At 43.0% G+C, this 22,470-nt stretch overlaps 1 protein-coding gene across 1 annotated transcript in view; it reads right to left on the bottom strand.

Moving 5' to 3' along the window:
- MAP1A (microtubule associated protein 1A) overlaps positions 1–5,400 on the bottom strand; it is a 315,944-nt gene extending 310,544 nt beyond the window's left edge. The window contains exon 1 of the mRNA XM_075345871.1: positions 5,160–5,400. Within this exon, the coding sequence (XP_075201986.1) occupies positions 5,160–5,376 (217 nt within the window). The 5' untranslated portion in view covers positions 5,377–5,400. The remainder of the gene's footprint in view (positions 1–5,159) is intronic.
- Positions 5,401–22,470: the final 17,070 nt, after the last annotated feature.

Below are 22,470 nucleotides of genomic sequence, written 5' to 3'. Positions count from 1 at the left end.
ATACTGTGCAGTGCCGTATTATAGAGAGACGGAGGGATATAATATACTGTGCAGTGCTGTATTATAGACGGAGGGATATAATATACTGTGCAGTGCTGTATTATAGAGAGACGAAGGGATATAATATACTGTGCAGTGCTGTATTATAGAGAGACGGAGGGATATAATATACTGTGCAGTGCTGTATTATAGACGGAGGGATATAATATACTGTGCAGTGCTGTATTATAGACGGAGGGATATAATATACTGTGCAGTGCTGTATTATAGAGAGACGAAGGGATATAATATACTGTGCAGTGCTGTATTATAGAGGGACGGAGGGATATAATATACTGTGCAGTGCTGTATTATAGAGGGACGGAGGGATATAATATACTGTACAGTGCTGTATTATAGAGGGACGGAGGGATATACGGTAATATACTGTGCAGTGCTGTATTATAGAGAGACAGAGGAATATAATATACTGTGCAGTGCCGTATTATAGAGGAACGGAGGGATATAATATACTGTGCAGTGATTTATTATAGGGAGACTGAGGGATATAATATACTGTGCAGTGCTGTATTATCGGGACAGAGAGATATACAAATGCTTCTCAATAAATTAGAATATCATCAAAAAGTTAATTTATTTCAATTATTCAATACAAAAAGGGAAACACGTATATTATATAGAGTCATTACACACAGAGTGATCTATTTCAAGTGTTTATTTCTGTTAATATTGATGATTATGGCTTACAGCCAATAAAAACCCAACAGTCATTATCTCAGAAAATTAGAATAATTACCACAAAACACCTGCAAAGGATTCCTAAGCATTTAAAATGGTCCCTTAGTCTGGTTCAGTAGGTTACACAATCATGGGTAACACTGCTGACTTGACAGATGTCCAGAAGGCAGTCATTGACACATTCCACAAGGAGGGTAAGCCAGAAAAGGTCATTGCTAAAGAAGTTGGCTGTTCACAGAGTGCTGTATCCAAGCATATTAATGGAAAATTAAGTGGAAAGAAAAAGTGTGGTAGAAAAAGGTGCACAAGCAACCGCGATAACCGCAGCCTTGATAGGATTGTGAAGAAAAGGCGATTAAAAAATTTGGAGGAGATTCACAAGGAGTGGACTGCTGCTGGAGTCAGTGATTCAAGAGCCACCACACACAGACGTATCAGGACATGGGCTACAAGTGTCACTTTCCCTTTGTCAAGCCACTAATGACCAATAGATGACCTCAGAAGCATCTTACCTGGGCCAAGGAGAAAATGAACTGGACTGTTGCTTAGTGGTCCAAGGTGCTGTTTTCAGTTGAAAGTAAATTTAGTATTTAATTCTGAAATCGCGGTCCCAGAGTCTGGAGGAAGAGTGGAGAGCCCACAATCCAAGCTGCTTGAGGTCCAGTGTGAAGTGTCCACAATCAGTGATGGTTTGGGGACCCATGTCATCTGCTGGTGTAGGTCCAATGTGTTTTATCAAGACCAAAGACAATGCAGCCATCTACTAGGAATTTTTAGAGCATTTAATACTTCCCTCTGCCATCAAGCGTTTTGGAGATGGAAATTTGATTTTCCAGCAGGACTTGGCACCTGTCCACACTGCCAAAAGTACCAATATCTGGTTAAATAACCACAGTATCACTATGCTTGATTGGCCAGCAAACTGACCTGACCTAAACCCCATAGAGACTCCATGGGGTATTGTCACGAGGAAAATGAGACACCAGACCTAACAATGCAGACGAGCTGAAGGCTGCTATCAAAGCAACCTGGGCTTCCATAACACCTCAGCAGTGCCACAGGCTGATCGCCTCCATGCCACGCCGCATTGATGCAGTAATTCATGCAAAAGGAACCCCGACCAAGTATTGAGGCATTTACTGTACAGACTTTTCAGTAGGTGCCAACATTTCTGTGTGTAAAATAATTTTTCACTTGGTCTTATATAATATTCTAATTTTCTGAGATAATGGCTTTTGGGTTTCCATTGGCTGTAAGCCATAATCATCAACAGTAACAGAAATAAACACTTTAAATAGATCTCTCTGTGTGTAATGACTCTATATAATATATATATGTTTCCCTTTTTGTATTGAATTACTGAAATAAATTAACTTTTTTATTATATTCTAATTTTTTGAGAAGCACTTGCAATACAATGTGCAGTGCTGTATTATAGGGCCCGGAGGGATGTAATATATTGTGCAGTGCTGTATTATAGGGTGACGGAAGGATATAATATACTGTGCAGTGCTGTATTATAGGGTGACGGAAGGATATAATATACTGTGCAGTGCTGTATTATAGGGTGACAGAGGGATATAACATAGTGCAGTGCTGCATTACAGTGAGATGGAAGGATATAATATATTGTGCAGTGCTGTATAATAGTTGGACAGAGGGATATAACATTGTGCAGTGCTGTATTATAGGGGGACGGAGGGATAAAATATACTCTGCAGTGCTGTATTATAGGGGGACTGAAGGATATAATATATAGTGCAGTGCTGTATTATAGGGGGACTGAGGGATATAACATTGTGCAGTGCTGTATTATAGGGGACGGAAGGATATAATATACTGTGCAGTGCTGTATTATAAGGGGGACGGAGGGATATAATATACTGTGCAGTGCTGTATTATAGGGGGACGTAGGGATATACTGTTCAATGCTGTATTATAGGGGGGACGGAAGGATATAATATACTGTGCAGTGCTGTATTATAGGGGGACGTAGGGATATACTGTTCAATGCTGTATTATAGGGGGGACGGAAGGATATAATATACTGTGCAGTGCTATATTATAGGGGACGGAAGGATATAATATACTGTGCAGTTAGTTCTGTACTATAGGGGTATTATACGAGGACGGACAGATATACTGTGCAGTGCTGTATTATAGAGGCAATGGAAGGATATAATATACTGTGCAGTGCTGTATTATAAGGGGGACGGAGGGATATAATATATTGTGCAGTGCTGTATTATAAGGGGGACGGAGGGATATAATATATTGTGCAGTGCTGTATTATAGAGGGAATGGAAGGATAAAATATACTGTGCAGTGCTGTATTATAAGGGGGACGGAGGGATATACTGTTCAATGCTGTATTAGGGGGGGGACACAGGAATATAATATACTGTGCAGTGCTGTGTTATAGGGGGACGGAGGGATATAATATACTGTGCATTTCTGTATTATAGGGGGGCGGAAGGATATTATATACTGTGCAGTGCTGTATTATAGGGGGACAGAAGGATATAATATACTGTGCATTTCTGTATTATAGGGGGGCGGAAGGATATTATATACTGTGCAGTGCTGTATTATAGGGGGACGGACAGATATACTGTGCAGTGCTGTATTATAGGGGGACAGAGGGATATAATATATACTGCTGTATTCTGTGGGGACGGAGGGAATAATATATATATAAATATATATTGCTGTATTATTGGTGGGACAGGGGGATATAATATATATTGCTGTATTATGGGGGGGGCGGAGGGATATTATACATATTGCTGTATTATCGGGGACGGATATAATATTTATTTGTGTATTCTGGGGGGACGGAGGGATATTATATATATTGCTGTATTCCGGGGGGATATAATATATATTGCTGTATTCCGGGGGATATAATATATATGGCTATACTCCGGGGGGATATAATATATATTGCTGTATTCCGGGGGATATAATATATATGGCTATATTCCGGGGGGATATAATATATATTGCTGTATTCCGGGGGATATAATATATATGGCTATATTCCGGGGGATATAATATATATTGCTGTATTCCGGGGGATATAATATATATGGCTGTATTCTGGGGGGATATAATATATATTGCTGCATTCCGGGGGGATATAATATATATTGCTGTATTCCGGGGGGATATAATATATATTGCTGTATTCCGGGGGGATATAATATATATTGCTGTATTCCGGGGGGATATAATATATATTGCTGTATTCCGGGGGGATATAATATATATTGCTGTATTCCGGGGGGATATAATATATATGGCTGTATTCCGGGGGGATATAATATATATTGCTGTATTCCGGGGGATATAATATATATTGCTGTATTCCGGGGGATATAATATATATGGCTGTATTCCGGGGGCTATAATATATATGGCTGTATTCCGGGGGATATAATATATATTGCTGTATTCCGGGGGATATAATATATATTGCTGTATTCCGGGGGGATATAATATATATTGCTGTATTCCGGGGGGGTATAATATATATTGCTGTGTTCCGGGGGGATATAATATATATTGCTGTATTCCGGGGGGATATAATATATATTGCTGTATTCCGGGGGGATATAATATATATTGCTGTATTCCGGGGGGATATAATATATATTGCTGTATTCCGGGGGGATATAATATATATTGCTGTATTCCGGGGGGATATAATATATATTGCTGTGTTCCGGGGGGATATAATATATATTGCTGTGTTCCGGGGGGATATAATATATATTGCTGTGTTCCGGGGGGATATAATATATATTGCTGTATTCCGGGGGGATATAATATATATTGCTGTGTTCCGGGGGGATATAATATATATTGCTGTGTTCCGGGGGGATATAATATATATTGCTGTGTTCCGGGGGGATATAATATATATTGCTGTGTTCTGGGGGGATATAATATATATTGCTGTGTTCCGGGGGGATATAATATATATTGCTGTGTTCCGGGGGGATATAATATATATTGCTGTGTTCCGGGGGGATATAATATATATTGCTGTGTTCCGGGGGGATATAATATATATTGCTGTGTTCTGGGGGGACCCCTGTTTCCCAGTGGCGATGCTTGGCCCCGGTGATGCCGGTGATGCCGCTGTGCCGTGCACGTTGCTGCTTATGCCGCAGACAGGGTAGAATCCCCCCAGGAGACTGATGCTGTGCCCGGTGCAGGGGGTACAGGGATGTAGCGGAGCTCTCCCGGCTCTGCACTCTGCAGCATACACACCCTGCAGTCCTATGTAAATCCCTCCTGTATCTGACAGCCTTCGCCTCTGTGCCGGGCGCCCATGCTGCCCCTCCTGGGTGGCACAGGCGGAGGTTTGCAGTGACCCCTGCCGCAGTGCGCTCCCTCCGGACAGCCCGGACCCTCACCGTGCTCCAGGTGGTCTCTCACAGCCTGCAGCTGCCGCTCCGTAGCGATGTCCCCGATGACGATCAGCAGGTAATGTCTGCCGGGATCCCACCTCGCCGCCGCGGCAGCAGGATTCGTGCAACGCCGCTGTCCGTGGTACTGAACCTCCAGCGCCGACACTGCGCCGGTCTCCATGACAACGCCGAGGGCCTCCGCAGAGCCCGCCTCGGTCGCCATGGCAACGTTCAGGAGGCTGAAAGCCGAGGGGAGTGCGCTCCCGGTCTTAAAAGAAGGTCTGGTAGTCGCTGATTGGACGAACCAAGAACATCAGTGTCACGTCACAAGCTCCCGGGTTGGAAGAATTTGTAAGTAGGCGGGGCTTAGCCCAATAGTTTTTTTGATTGGCTGCAGGAGAAGGGTTAGGCACTAATAGGAGGAAAATCCCTTAACTCTCTAGATTCCAGAGCAAAGGTCTGACTCAGGAAGGAGGATGGACAGACAGTGACATTTTGGGTCCAAGGACGGTAAACTCCCCAAACCTCAATCCCAGTTTGAACCTGTGGTCAATCCTATAAAGTGTGTGAACAAAACTGTAATAAACAGTCAGGATTTGTCCCAGCAGCCGCTATCCAGCATGTCAGGGCAGAGGGAGAAGAGAAGTACAGGCCTGGAAATATTGAGTCTTTCTATAAACTTCATGTATATATTAGATTATTATATATATTAGATTCAAATTTAAATATTCAATTATTATGAATGTACTTTAGTAACCATAGAAACATGACTAAAAGATCTAAAACACTGAAGCCGCAAACTGTGCAAACCAAAATGTATGTAGGTGTCAAAACCTTTGGCCACAACTGTATGTGAACATCGGTAAAAAACTGGTTAAATGGCTATGAAGGTGTCTCCTGAGCAGCTCAAAGCTCTGCAGTCTCCTCACTTTCTGGCTTCTGATGGCTGGGCTCTCCTCCTCCAGTCACAGCTCTGCAGTCTCCTCACTTCCTGGATTCTGATGGCCAGGCTCTCCTCGTCCAGTCACAGCTCTGCAGTCTTCTCACTTCCTGGCTTCTGATGGCTGGGCTCTCCTCCTCCAGTCACAGCTCTGCAGTCTCCTCACTTTCTGGCTTCTGATGGCTGGGCTCTCCTCCTCCAGTCACAGCTCTGCAGTCTCCTCACTTCCTGGCTTCTGATGGCTGCGCTCTCCTCCTCCAGTCACAGCGCTTCAGTCTCCTCACTTCCTGGCTTCTGATGGCTGGGCTCTCCTCCTCCAGTCACAGCTCTGCAGTCTCCTCACTTCCTGGCTTCTGATGGCTGGACTCTCCTCCTCCAGTCACAGCTCTGCAGTCTCCTCACTTTCTGGCTTCTGATGGCCGGGCTCTCCTCCTCCAGTCACAGCTCTGCAGTCTCCTCACTTCCTGGCTTCTGATGGCTGCGCTCTCCTCCTCCAGTCACAGCTCTGCAGTCTCCTCACTTCCTGGCTTCTGATGGCTGGGCTCTCCTTCTCCAGTCACAGCTCTGCAGTCTCCTCACTTCCTTATTTCGGATGGCTGGGCTCTCCTCCTCCAGTCACAGCTCTGCAGTCTCCTCACTTCCTGGCTTCTGATGGCTGGGCTCTCCTTGTCCAGTCACAGCTCTGCAGTCTCCTCACTTCCTGGCTTCTGATGGCTGGGCTCTCCTCCTCCAGTCACAGCGCTTCAGTCTCCTCACTTCCTGGCTTCTGATGGCTGGGCTCTGTTCAAGTCACAGCTCTGCAGTCTCCTCACTTCCTTGTTTCGGATGGCTGCGCTCTCCTCCTCCAGTCACAGCTCTGCAGTCTTCTCACTTCCTTGTTTTGGATGGCTGCGCTCTCCTCCTCCAGTCACAGCTCTGCAGTCTCCTCACTTCCTGGCTTCTGGTGGCTGGGCTCTCCTCCTCCAGTCACAGCTCTGCAGTCTCCTCACTTCCTGGCTTCTCATGGCTGGGCTCTCCTCCTCCAGTCACAGCTCTGCAGTCTTCTCACTTCGTGGCTTCTGATGGCTGGGCTCTCCTCCTCCAGTCACAGCTCTGCAGTCTCCTCACATCCTGGCTTCTGATGGCTGGGCTCTCTTCCTCCAGTCACAGCTCTGCAGTCTCCTCACTTCCTTGTTTCGGATGGCTGGGCTCTCCTCCTCCAGTCACAGCTCTGCAGTCTCCTCACTTCCTGGCTTCTGATGGCTGGGCTCTCCTCCTCCAGTCACAGCTCTGCAGTCTCCTCACTTCCTGGATTCTGATGGCCAGGCTCTCCTCGTCCAGTCACAGCTCTGCAGGCTCCTTACTTCCTTGTTTCGGATGGCTGGGCTCTCCTCTTCCAGTCACAGCTCTGCAGTCTCCTCACTTCCTGGCTTCTGATGGCTAGGCTCTCCTCCTCCAGTCACAGCTCTGCAGTCTCCTCACTTCCTGGCTTCTGATGGCTGGGCTCTCCTCCTACTGTCACAGCTCTGCAGTCTCCTCACTTCCTTGTTTCGGATGGCTGGGCTCTCCTCCTCCAGTCACAGCTCTGCAGTCTCCTCACTTCCTGGCTTCTGATGGCTAGGCTCTCCTCCACCAGTCACAGCTCTGCAGTCTCCTCACTTCCTGGCTTGTGATGGCTGGGCTCTCCTCCTCCAGTCACAGCTCTGCAGTCTCCTCACGTCCTGGCTTCTGATGGCTAGGCTCTCCTCCTCCAGTCACAGCTCTGCAGTCTGCTCACTTCCTGGCTTCTGATGGCTGGGGTCTCCTCCAGTCACAGCTCTGCAGTCTCCTCACTTCCTGGCTTCTGATGGCTGGGCTCTCCTCCTCCAGTCACAGCTCTGCAGTCTACTCACTTCCTGGCTTCTGATGGCTGGGCTCTCCTCCTCCAGTCACAGCTCTGCAGTCTCCTCACTTCCTTGTTTCGGATGGCCGGGCTCACCTCCTCCAGACACAGCTCTGCAGTCTCCTCACTAGTCACAGCTCTGCAGTCCCCTCACTTCCTTGTTTCGGATGGCTGGGCTCTCCTCCTCCAGTCACAGCTCTGCAGTCTCCTCACTAGTCACAGCTCTGCATTCTCCTCACTTCCTTGTTTCGGATGGCTGGGCTCTCCTCCTCCAGTCACAGCTCTGCAGTCCCCTCACTTCCTGGCTTCTGATGACCGGGCTCTCCTCCTCCAGTCACAGCTCTGCAGTCTCCTCCCTTCCTGGCTTCTGATGGCTAGGCTCTCCTCCTCCTGTCACAGCTCTGCAGTCTCCTCACTTCCTGGCTTCTGATGGCTGGGCTCTCCTCCAGTCACAGCTCTGCAGTCTCCTCACTTCCTGGCTTCTGATGGCTAGGCTCTCCTCCTCCAGTCACAGCTCTGCAGTCTCCTTAGTTCCTGCCTTCTGATGGCTGGACTCTCCTCCTCCAGTCACAGCTCTGCAGTCTCCTCACTTCCTTGTTTCGGATGGCTGGGCTCTCCTCCTCCAGTCACAGCTCTGCAGTCTCCTCACTTCCTTGTTTCGGATGGCTGGGCTCTCCTCCTCCAGTCACAGCTCTGCAGTCTCCTCACTTCCTGGCTTCTGATGGCTTGGCTCTCCTCCAGTCACAGCTCTGCAGTCTCCTCACTTCCTTGTTTCAGATGGCTGGGCTCTCCTCCTCCAGTCACAGCTCTGCAGTCTCCTCACTTCCTGGCTTCTGATGGCTAGGCTCTCCTCCAGTCACAGCTCTGCAGTCTCCTCACTTCCTGGCTTCTGATGGCTGGGCTCTCCTCCTCCAGTCACAGCTCTGCAGTCTCCTCACTTCCTTGTTTCGGATGGCTGGGCTCTCCTCCTCCAGTCACAGCTCTGCAGTCTCCTCACTTCCTGGCTTCTGATGGAGTCACAGCTCTGCAGTCTCCTCACTTCCTGGCTTCTGATGGCTGGGCTCTCCTCCTCCAGTCACAGCTCTGCAGTCTCCTCACTTCCTTGTTTCGGATGGCTGGGCTCTCCTCCTCCAGTCACAGCTCTGCAGTCTCCTCACTTCCTTGTTTTTGATGGCCATGCAGGGCTGCCACCAGGAATTTCAGGGCCCCATACTGCTAAAATTTTCAGGCCCCCTTCAGACCGCCTCTACCACTGCTCCGCCTCTACCCCTCAAACCTTCGGCAATAGAAAAAAGTTGTTTCTAGCATCATGTCCAAGAATTAAGGTTAAAAAACAATTTTATGGCATAAGTTGGTATAAAGAAGTATGAAACAATGTCTTACATGTTTCAAACCTAAAAGAGGTTCTTAAGGGCCATTTACACGTTGCGACATCGCTAATGATTTATCGTCGGGGTCACGGTGTTTGTGACGTACATCCGGCGTCGTTAGCGACATCGCAGCGTGTGACACGTACGAGCGACCTTCAACGATCGCAAAAGAGGTAAAAATCGTTGGTTTTGGAGTGGTCATTCATTTACCAAAAATCGTTATATGTGCAGTAACGAGGTTGTTTGTCGTTCCTGCGGCAGCACACATCGCTATGTGTGACACCACAGGAACGAGGAACCTCACCTTACCTGCAGCCACCGGCAATGAGGAAGGAAGGAGGTGGGCGGGATGTTCAGCTTGCTCATCTCCGCCCCTCCGCTTCTATTAGGCGTTCGCTTAGTGACGTCGCTGTGATGCCGCACGAACCGCCCCCTTAGAAAGGAGGCGGTTCGCCGGTCACAGCGACGTCGCTAGGCGGGTAAGTACATGTAACTGTTCCTAGTGATGTTGTGTGCCACTGGCAGTGATGTGCCAGTGACGCACAAGTGACGAGAGCGGGTACGCTCGCTAGCGATCTCACTAGCAAGATCGCAGCATGTAAAGTACCCTTCAGTCTTAGACATATCCTGCTAGATTTTCTCAAGTAAGTTATGGAATAAAATTGCTTTTTAACCTTATTTCTTGGACGTGATGCTGGAAACAACTTTTTTCTATTGCCGGACTTTGCCTCTTTGAACACTGAGCTGACCTCCCTGCACCGTCTCCCAGAGAAAGGACCCAGGTGATGCATTTACCGGGGGAGCTGAAATTCTCCTCTGCATACTTATCTCCAACCTTCCACAGTCCCACCATCACTCTTGGAAAATCTCCAATTCTGCAATCATACATTAACTGCTAGTCGTCATTTTGACAGCCCGAAAAAAGCTGCATGCACTGTTTTTCGTCTCATCAAAATGACAAGCCCCAGACAAAGTATATGCGTATATCTAATATACAAAGCTGAATGTATGTGTATGTATGCGTATGTACACTACAGTTCAAAAGTTTGGGGTCACCAGACATTTTTGTCTTTTCCATGAAAAATCATACTTTTATTTATCAAATGAGTTGCATAATGAATAGAAAATATAGTCCAGACATTGACTAGATTAGAAATAATGATTTTTACTTGAAATAATAATTTTCTCCTTCAAACTTTGCTTTCGGCACAGAATGCTCCTTTGCAGCAATTCCAGCTTTGCAGACCTTTGGCATTCTAGCTGTTAATTTGCTGAGGTAATCTGGAGATATTTCATCCCATGATTTCAGAAGCCCCTCCCACAAGTTAAATTGGATTGATGGGCACTTTTTGCATACCATACAGTCAAGCTGGTCCCACAACAGCTCAATAGGGTTGATATCTGGTGACTGGGCTGGCCACTCCATTACAGATAGAATACCAGCTGCCTGCTTCTTCCCTAAATAGTTCATGCATAATTTGGAAGTGTGCTTTGGGTCATTGTCCTGTTGTAGGATGAAATTGGCTCCAATCAAGCGCTGTCCACAGGGTATGGCATGGCGTTGCAAAATGGAGTGATAGCCTTCCTTATCCAAAATCCCTTTTACCTTGTACAAATCTCCCACTTTACTAGCGCCAAAGCAACCCCAGACCATCACATTACCTCCACCATGCTTGACAGATGGCGTCAGGCACTCTTCCAGCATCTTTTCAATTGTTCTGCATCTCACATATGTTCTGTGTGATCCAAACACCACAAACTTCAATTTGTATGTCCATAACACTTTTTTCCAATCTTCCTCTGTCCAATGTCTGTGTTCTTTTGCTCTTATTAATCTTTTCCTTTTATTAGCCAGTCTCAGATATGTCTTTTTCTTTGTCACTCCGCCCTGAAGGCCAGCATCCAGGAGTCGCCTCTTCACTGTAGATGTTGACACTGGCATTTTGCGGGTACTGTGAGGCATCGATTTCTCAAACTAGAGACTCTAATGTACTTGTCTTGTTTGCTCAGTTGTGCAGCGGGGCCTCCTACTTCTCTTTCTACTCTGGTTAGAACCTGTTTGTGCTCTCCTCTGAAGGGAGTAGTACACACCGTTGTAGGAAATCTTCAGTTTATTGGCAATTTCTCACATGGAATATCCATCATTTCTAAGAACGAACAAGAATAGACTGTCGAATTTCACATGAAAGTTCTCTTTTTCTGGCCATTTTGAGAATTTAATGGATCTTGTAAGATGTATGCATGCCTTGAGCAGCCGTTCGAGGGTGAATATGTCTGCACTCGATGCAAGCATGTTGCATATTTGGAAGCCCAGGTTACTAATCTAAATAAGCAGCTTACAACACTCAAAATCATTGCAAACCTGGAGAGGAGTTTAGAGCTCACTGAGCTTTCTCTGGCTGGGGCCAGTAATATGGAGGAGGGTGGAGATGGGGAAGGTCAGGACCCAGAGTGTTATGATCCAGAACCATGGAAGATCACAATAGATCATTGGTAAAAAAAAAGGTGACAAGAGCATTGGCAACTAATCTGGCCGCCATCCCCTTACTAACCATCAACACTAGAAGTAGCTGAGGGGTGAACTAACATCCTATGCACCGCGAACCCAGCTGGAGAACTAACTATCCTAAAAGAAGGAAGGATGAATAACTCTCTGCTTCAGAAATAGACCGCAACGGTATAGCAAGCCCCCCACATACAAAGACTACGGTGATATAGGAAAACACAATACACAGATGGATGATAGGATTAGCAAAGGTGAGGCCCCATTGACTAAATAGGAAAGGATAGTAAAGGGGCTGATGGTGGCCAGAGAAAAACCCTACAAAAATCCAAATACCTGATAGTACAAAAAGTCCTCAGATCGCCTGATCTGAACTCAGTCCTATATCAGGTGCTTTTGTCAAACCAATGAACAGAAAACAGGAACAATTACAAATTAAAGAAGCAACAAACACATGGACTTATAAAAGCAATACTCCAAACAAAGTTGCAGGGAGCTTCCCAGCTAAGCAACAGAGAGGGAAGATTCCTGCATGCAAATGAACTGACAATAACCACAGTAAATGACAAACCTATATAAGAAAAAAAAGAACAAAACAACATAAGAAAGAACACAGCACTTATCTGTGGTAGATGTGTTCCGGAGCAAGATGAGAAGGCTGGTAAAACTAAAGAACAAATGACAACCGGCTCAGACTGCAAGCAGACCAAGGTTTAAATAGGCAGAGAGTTAGCAATGGAAATGCCCATTGCTTCAGCACACCTGGTCTCTGTCGAAACCATTCCTGGCCACAAGAGGGAGCCTCACAGCAGCAAAAGCATAACTGACATTCACAACACCAGAGGTAGGTAGCTGGGTAAAAGTTAGAAGAAGAGGTAGGGGGAAAAGTGTCAGGGACCCTAGTCCTGATCTGGCACAGCCTAGTAAATATGCCTGTTTGGCTGATATTAGGAATGAAGGGCCAGGACTAGGATCACTACAGCAGGACATTGCTCCTAGCAACCAGGAAAATGACTGCTGTAGGACGGAGGGAAATAGGAGTGCAGCAAAGCCCAGACAGATGTTGGTGGTAGGGGACTCTATAATTAGGTGGACAGACAGAGTCATCTGTCGCCAAGACCATGAATGCCGAACAGTGTGTTGTCTGCTGGGTGCTCGGGTTTGGCATATTGCGGATCGGATAGACAGATTGCTGGGTGGAGCTGGGGAAAACCCAGCGGGCATGGTGCACATTGGTACTAATGACAAAGTTAGAGACAGGTGGAAGGTCCTTAAAAATGATTACAGGGAACTAGGAGAGAATCTGAAGTCCAGGACCTCCAAGTTGGTGTGTTCAGAAATACTACCGGTGGCACGAGTGTCACTAGAAAGACAGCGGGAGCTTAGGGAGATAAATATGTGGCTTAGAAATTGGTGCAGGAAGGAAGGGTTCAGGTTCATGGAGAACTGGGCCGACTTCACAGTCGGCTAAAGGCTCTAGGGTAGGGATGGGCTGCACCTCAATGGGGAGGGTGCAGCTGTGCTGGGGGAGAAAATAGTCAGATGGATGGAGGAGCTTTTAAACTAGGATCTGGGGGGAGGGAGGGTAGTGGAGCAAATAAGGGGATAGATAGGGCAGATAGAGACAGTGAGACGGTAGGGGTCAATGAAGGATTAGGGGGGGCTGGGACATGCAAGGAACATAGGGAGGCTAGGAGTAATAAATGTGTTAATAGTATTAAATGTCTACTGGTAAATGCAAGAAATCTTGCAAACAAAATGAATGAGTTGGAGACTCTTATATTGACCATGGATTATGATGTGGTGGGCATTACGGAAACCTGGCTGGATGAAAGTCATGACTAGGTGACAAACATACAGGGTTACACTACATTCAGGATGGACAGGAAAGACAAAAAAAGGTGGTGGGGTGTGTATATTTATCAAATCTAACTTAAAACCTGTGTTGAATGATGACATTGGGGGGAACTGCAACAATGTAGAGTCAGTATGGGTAAATGTACAAGGGGTGGGGAATAACGGAAAAATGCTAATTGGAGTTTGCTATAAGCCTCCTAACATACCTGAACAGATAGAGGGTGAAATGCTGCAACAAATTAAAAAGGCATAATAATCAGGTTCTTATTATGGGAGATTTCAACTATCCAGACATTCAGTGGGACATAGAATTCTGGTTGTGCTAAAAGCTGTAGGTTCTTATCCACAATTCAAGACAATTTCCTCTCTCAGATGGTAGGTGAACCGACCAGGGCAGATAATTTGCTAGATCTGGTGCTGTTAAATAGACCGGATACAATTTCAGATCTACAGATCCGGGAGCACTTGGGCACCAGCGATCATAATATAGTAAGCTTCAATGTAATATTCAATAGAACATTTCAAAAGGAAAAATGCTAAAACCTGGAATTTTAGGAAACCTGATTTCAACAAATTAAGGGAAGAGCTTAAATGTGTAGATTGGGACAATGTTATGGTAACTGGGGATACCGAACATAAATGGGGTAAGTTTAAGGATATACTGCTAGAGTCCTGTAAAAAACTTATACCCTCTGGTAATAAAATGTCCAGGAATAAAGACAAACCACTATGGATAAATAAGACTGTACAAAATATATAAAAACAAAAACAAAGGGCGTTTCAAATCTTGAAGGCTGAAAATACAGAAATAGCATTTCAGAAGTATAAAGATATCAATAGGAAATGTAAAAAAGAAATCAAGCAAGCAAAATTAGCTACTGAAACAAAAATCAACAATGACATTAAAATAAATCCCAAAATTTTTTATAAATACATTAATGCCAAAAGGAAAATAAAGGATAGTATAGGCCCCTTAAAATATAATAGCAAGTTAGTTATATAGAGGATAAACAAAAGACTGAGATATTAAATAGTCATTTCTCATTCGTGTTCACCAAGGAACTGACTGTACGAGGGATCATTCAACAAGTGAAAAATCAAAGTTCACCACCTGATATAATTAATTTAACACAAGATGAAGTACTTCTGCGTCTGAGTAAATTAAACCTTGACAAATCCCACGGGTCAGATGGCATTCATCCACGAATATTGAGGGAATTGAGCTCCGTAATTGACAGACCGCTGTATCTCATCTTTTTAGACTCTCTTGTAACAGGGTTGGTGCCTCAGGATTGGAGGATTGCTGATGTGGTACTGATATTTAAGAAAGGTAAGAGGGTAGATCCAGGCAACTACTGTGCAGTAAGCCTGACATCAGTTGTATGCAAAGTTTTTGAGGGCATTTTAAGGGATGACATGCAAAAATATATTGCAGAAAATAATATAATAACTGACAAACAGCATGGATTCATGAAAGATAAATCGCGTCTAACCAACCTGTTGGGGTTCTATGAGGGGGTAAGTGCAAACCTGGATATTGGTGATTCAGCTGATGTGATTTATTTGGACTTTGCAAAGGCATTTGATACTGTACCACATAATTGCCTTATCCGAAAGCTCCAGAAGCAAGGACTAGGGGAAACTATATGCAACTGGGTAAGGAATTGGCTAAAAGATAGGAAACAAAGAGTAGTCATAAATGGTACATTCTTGAAATGGGCTATAGTCTGCAGTGGGGTGCCGCAGGGATCTGTGCTAGGACCGATTCTTTTTAATCTCTTTATTATTGACCTTGTGGATGGGATTGATAGCAAAGTGTCCATATTTGCTGATGACACCAAACTATGTAGGATATTAAAAACTGACCTTGATAGTACAATATTACAAAAAGATCTGGATAAGATGTCAGAATGGGCAGATACTTGGCAAATGAGATTTAATGTTGATAAATGTAAAGTAATGCACCTAGGACGGGGTAATCCTATAACTGCGTATACATTAAATGGAAGTATGCTCGGGACTACAGAACAGGAGAAGGACTTGGGTATTCTCATTACAAATAAGCTGAGCAGCAGCACTCAATGTCAGGCAGCAGCTGCAAAAGCAAACAAGATTCTAGGGTGTATAAAAAGAGAGATTAGATCCCACCATATTGTTACCCTTTTATAAATCACTTGTAAGGCCACATCTTGAATATGGGAACCAGTTTTGGGCTCCACATTTTAAAAAGGATATTCAGATTTTAGAGTCAGTTCAAAGGCGGCTAACTAGACTACTACAAGGAATAGGGGTACTTCCTTACCATCAGATTGTCCTCTATCTTGGTATTGTGCTCATCTGGTATGCCTGATTCCTCCCTCATGCCTTTTGTTCATGTGTGGGAGGATTACCACTATGTGGACATGATGGAGACCTGTATTTGATTTTCTCATCTGGATACTTTCCCCCTTGCATCTTTTCAGCAAATTGTGGCTTTATTTGAATAGGTTTACATTGTACTAGCTCCGCTTGGGGCAGCCTTATTTATCCCTGTTTTCATTCTACTTTTCCACTGCTACTGTTGAACTCTAGCTATATCTTGCAATAGGGAAAGTTTTCCTTGCCTTTAAGTATTACTTCATGTCATGTCTTTTTTATAGACATGCATTAATTATCATCTCTTTATGTGTGTCTTGCTCTTGAGCAGTCACTATTATTGTTTTGCTCTAAATACTTACCCTTCACATGAAGTTTACCCTCAGCTCTTTCTTCTCTCAGGTTCCTTGAATAACAGTCTTTATCACACATACCATATTTGTGTATTATGCTCCTTATAGACAACTATTTTTGATCACCTGAGGTTATCTGTTAGTGACCTTATGTTGTTTTTTATATATGCATGTTTTTAAAGAAATGTTCTAATAAAGATATACTTTTTTTAGCTATTTGGCTTATCCACTTGTAATTCTTTGTAAGTTTTGTGATTATTTATGAGTGGAGCCATCCATTTATGACTTTTTTGGTCTAATATCGTTTTTTACTACAAGGAATGGAAGGCCTCCCATATGATGACAGGTTGAAAAGGTTAGCTATGTTTAGCTTAGAAAAAAGACGTCTTAGAGGAAATCTTATTTATATGTATAAATACATGTGTGGTCAATATAAAGGACTGGCACATGACTTATTTCTTCCAAAAACAATACTAAGGACCAGGAGCCATACACTGCCAGTGGAAGAAAAGTAATTCCTGCAGCTAAATAGGAAAGGGCTCTTTACAGTTAGAGCAGTCAGACTGTGGAATGGCCTACCACAAGAGGTAGTAATGGCAGATACTATAACAGCTTTTAAAAAAGGGCTGGATGACTTCCTCAGTACGCACAACATTGTTGGTTATAAGTGACTTAGGGACAAAATGTAGAACTGGTGGAGGAAGGTTGAACTAGATGGACCGAGGTCTTTTTTCAACCTAAATAATTATGTAACTATGTAACAAATGTCTCCAGATTATCAACTAGCTTAAAGGAAGGTCAGTTTTATAGCTTCTCCAATCAGCAAAATTGTTTTCAGCTGTGCTAATATACTTGCACAAAAGTTTTCAAGGAATTTCTAAACATTCATTAGCCTTCTAACAGAGTTAGAAAACACAATGTACCATTACAACACTGGAGTGGTGGTTGTTGTAAATGGGCTTCTACACACCTATGTAGATATTGCATTAAAAACCAGATGTTTGTAGCTAGAATAGTAATTTACCACATTAACAATGTATAGAGTGTATTTATGTTTAATTTAATGTTAGCTTTGATGGTGGCCGAGCATGGACAGCACGCTTCAAATCATCCCACAGATGTTCAATGATATTCAGGTCTGGGGACTGGTATGGCCATTCCAGAACATTGTAATTGTTCCTCTGCATGAATGCCTGAGTAGATTTGGAGCGGTGTTTTGGATCATTGTCTTGCTGAAATATCCATCCCCTGCGTAACTTCAACTTCGTCACTGATTCTTGAACATTATTGTCAAGAATCTGCTGATACTGAGTTTAATCCATGCGACTCTCAACTTTAACAAGATTCCGGGTGCCGGCATTGGCCACACAGCCCCAAAGCATGATGGAACCTCCATCAAATTTTACTGTGGGTAGGAAGTGCTTTTCTTGGAATGCCGTGTTTTTTTGCCTCCATGCATAACGCCTTTTTGTATGACCAAACAACTCAATCTTTGTTTCATCAGTCCACAGGACCTTCTTCCAAAATGTAACTGGCTTGTCCAAATGTACTTTTGCATACCTAAGGCGACTCTGTTTGTGACGTGCTTGCAGAAACGGCTTCTTTCGCATCACTCTCCCATACAGCTTCTCCTTGTGCAATGTGCGCTGTATTGTTGACCGATGCATATTGACACCATCTGCAGCAAGATGATGCTGCAGGTCTTTGGAGGTGGTCTGTGGATTGTCCTTGACTGTTCTCACCATTCTTCTTCTCTGCCTTTCTGATATTTTTCTTGGCCTGCCACTTCTGGGCTTAACTGTACCTGTGTTCTTCCATTTCCTTACTATGTTCCTCACAGTGGAAACTGACAGTTTAAATCTCTGAGACAACTTTTTGTATCCTTCCCCTGAACAACAATGTTGAATAATCTTTGTTTTCAGATCATTTGAGAGTTGTTTTGAGGAGCCCATGATGCCACTCTTCATAGGAGATTCAAATAGGAGAACAACTTGCAAGTGACCACCTTAAATACCTTTTCTCATGATTGGATACACCTGCCTATGAAGTTCAAAGCTCAATGAGGTTACAAAACCAATTTAGTGCTTTAGTAAGTCAGTAAAAAGTAGTTAGCAGTGTTCAAATCAAGAAATTGATAAGGGTGCCTATACTTTTGAACTGGTCAAATTTTGTTTAAATGCGGATTGCACATTTTCTGTTAGTACAATAAACCTCATTTCAATCCAGAAATATTACTCAGTCCATCAGTTATTAGATATATGAAACTGAAATAGCTATTGCAAAACCCAAATTGTTATAAAGAAAAAAGGTTAACATTAATAGGGGTGCCCAAACTTTTTCATATGACTGTAGGTGCGGAACCTATCTAGGATGGTGAGAGACCCCAGGGACCTGTAGTTGGTTCGGTCAGGGGTCACCATCTTCCCTCTCCCTAGACACAGGGTTTACCTTTCGCCTTTCACTTGGTTCTTCCCGTATGTAGTGTGAATTTAAAGCAGTTTAATAACTTGGGTATAGCCCAGTGTCAGGAAACAAAAGTTGTTGTAAATGCTACATTCTGTAAATGGGATAAAGTAACCAGTGGGGACCACGAGGGTCTTTGTTACGACCTGTTCTTTACAATCTCTAATAATTACCATGTGGATGGGATTGAGAGTAAAGTGTCAGTTTTTGCACATGACACAAAACTATACAGGATAATAACTTAATTATTAATAATTGAGCTTGACTGTATATTACAGCACAGTGTTGAAATGTGGCTAAAATGTCTACAAGGGCAAAAACATGGCAGATGAGATTGAATGTTAATTAATGTAAAGTAATGCACCTAGAACGGAGTGATCCTATAGCTGCATATACAGTAAATGGAAATAAACTTTGCACTACAGAACAGGAGAAGGACTTCGGGATTCTGGGTACAAGTAAGCTGAGCAGCAGTAATCAATCTCAATATCAGGCAGCAGCTGCATAAGTAAATAAAATTTTAGGGTGTATAAAAAGAGAGATAAAATCCAGTGATCCCAGCATATTGATACCCCTCTATAAATCACTTGTAAGGCCACATCTGGAATATGGGATACAGTTTTGGGCTCCTGATTTTAAAAAGGATATTGGAAAACTATAGTTGATTGCAAGGCAGCAACTAATTTATTTCATGGGATGGAAGGTTTCTACTATAAGAGGTTGGAACAGTTGATCTTGATTAGCATAGAAAAAAAGACGTCTCAGAGGAGATCCCATTTATTTGTATATAAATACATTTGTAGTCAATACAAAGGACTGGCACATGACTTATTCCTTCCAATGACCATACAAAGGACTAGGGTGCACTCATTATGTGTGGAGGAAAAGCAATTCTGGCAGCTAAATAGGAAAGGGTTTTTTTACAGTAAGAGCAGTCAGACAGTGGAATGCCCTACCACAAGAGGTAGTAGTGGCAGACACTATAACAGCTAATAAAGGAAAATATCTGGTTACTTTTCTCACAAGTGGCACTGTGAGTTATCTAGCTATAGAGAATGTCTAACTGATGGAGAAAGGTTTAACTTAATGGACCTAAGCCTTTTTTCAAATCAACGTTTGTAACTATGCAAGGAAATCAACAAAATTCATGCATGATCAAATTAAACTAAATTAAACTAAATCTAGATATCCTATATCGAAATACACAGATGTCAAATACTATTATGATTAATTGAAATAATGACTAAATTAGGCTTCATCTCATCATCACTAGTAATGAGCCAATATACTCTGAGACCCAAGGAAGGCTTTATACCGCCGAAACATGTTGGCCACAGTAACCTGGCAGTATGGATATGCCAGTGTCACAATAGACTTTTAAAAAATACAATAAAAGTTAATTTTTACTTTTTTTTCCATGGATTTCCATCTTGATCTTTTTTTCTTTATTGATTTATACTGTGCGGCTAACAACCGTCATAGCGTGCCTGGATCCTGGAAACACTGCGAGGTTCATTCCGGCATACCTTCAGAATGGTGAATGGTTCCAAGTGTTTTTGTTTTTGAATTTCAAAGAGATAATTCTAAAACTACTGCTATTGTTCCTTGTTAATGCTTTCAGAGTTTAATGGATTAAAGGGCTACAGAGTGTTTGCAAAAAGCCGTTTAGGCTGGGGTGATTGCTTTCAATTAGTTATTTTTGCACCAAACAAAATGCCATTTTAAAGGAAGAATTCTAATACAGCTATCTTTGCTTGTTAGTGATTTCAAAGTTTATGAAGGGCTACATGGTATTTCAAAATAGCCATTTAGGCAGGGTTAGTTGGGTTAAAAAACCTACTAAGTCACCAATCAAAAAGACATTTTAAAGGGAGTATTCTAAAACCACTATCGCCAAAAGCCAAGCAACTGGTATAACCAAAATGTGTGAAGACAAATAATAAAATATAACTTTTAATAATCACAGATTAAAATATTTTTCATACACAACATAAATGGTTGTAAAGCCAATAATTACAGCACAAGGAGCTGATGTTATGCAAAGCTTCCACTGTATACACAGAGGACAATAACAGTAAGAGAACCTGGTCCCAAAACAATTCTCTCACTGTGTACACAAGTATGATTTACCCAAAATAACATCAATTGTATCCAACCATAGTATGTCCGGGCATAACATGGCGCTATGTTATGCCCGGACATACTATGCTGCAGGTCCGTACTACTCTGAAGCTTTCGCTTTCTTGGCCAGTGTCCCCTGATGAGTAAACTTTTTACGAAACGCGTCGGGAGGCCCAGAAACGTATAAGGTCAGATTGTTGCCTTTGAGGGGTATTGTGAAGCTGTTGTTTTGCCACCACCCTCTACTAGACAACACGTCTTATTTTGATTTATAGAACCTCAGTGCTTTATGACCATATGCATGTCTTGATGACATTTCCCAACACTGTTAGGTGTGTAAGTTTATGATTATCACATTCTGGCGTACACACTCATAGACATTGGTTGGATACAATTGATGTTATTTTGGGTAAATCATACTTGTGTACACAGTGAGAGAATTGTTTTGGGACTAAGTTCTCTTACTGTTATTGTCCTCTGTATACAGTGGGAGCTTTGAATAGCATCAGCTCCTTGTGCTGTAATTATTGGTTGGCTTTACAACCATTTATGTTGTGTGTGAAAAATATTTTAATCTGGGATTATTAAAAGTTATATTTTATTATTTGTCTTCACACATTTTGATTATACCAGTTGCTTGGCCTTTTTCATATAACCGTGGTGAGCAACAACACACAATTTCTAATATTCGCCAAAGACTACACCCACACATTTTTTATAAATACATCAATGACAAAAGGATGGTATCAACCCCATAAAAGATTATAACAGGATAATTATAGAGGACAAAGAAATGGCTGAGATATTAAACAAGCACTTTTCATTGGCATTCACCAAGGAACTGACTGTTCCAGGGATCATTCAACAAGGCAAAAATCAAAGTTCTGCCACTGATATCCTGATATAACTAATTTAGCAGAAGAAGAAGTATGCCTGCGTCTGAGTAAATTAAACATTGACAAATCCCCTGTGACAGATGGTATTCATCCACGAATATTGATGGAATTGAGCTCAGTAATTGACAGACCTCTGTATCTTATCTTCTTAGACTCTATTGTAACAGGGTTGGTATCTCAGGATTGGAGAATGGCTGATGTGGTACCAATATTTATGAAAGGTGGTACGTGTGTGGATCCAGGAACCTACCATCCTGTAAGTCTGACATCGGTGGTGTGCAAAGTTTTTAAGGGCATTTTAAGAAGTGACATGCAACGATATATTGGAGAGAATAATATAATAACTGATAACTAGAATGGATTCATGAAAGATAAGTCGTGTCTAACCAACATGTTGGGTTTCTATGAGGATGTAAGTGCAAATCTGGATATTGGTAATGTAGCTGATGTAATTGATTTGGACTTTGCAATGGCATTTGGTGTTATAATACATAATAGTCTTGTGCTGAAGCTCCAGAAGCAAGAACTAGGTGAAACTATAAGCAGATGGGAAAGGAATTGGCTAAAAGATAGGAAACAAAGAGTAGTCATAAATGAT

Source organism: Anomaloglossus baeobatrachus, chromosome 4, assembly GCF_048569485.1.
Source record: "Anomaloglossus baeobatrachus isolate aAnoBae1 chromosome 4, aAnoBae1.hap1, whole genome shotgun sequence".
NCBI classification, from domain to species: Eukaryota; Metazoa; Chordata; class Amphibia; order Anura; family Aromobatidae; genus Anomaloglossus; species Anomaloglossus baeobatrachus.
The sequence above is the reverse complement of the archived record's forward strand: the minus strand, read 5'-3'. Positions and strand labels throughout refer to the sequence as shown.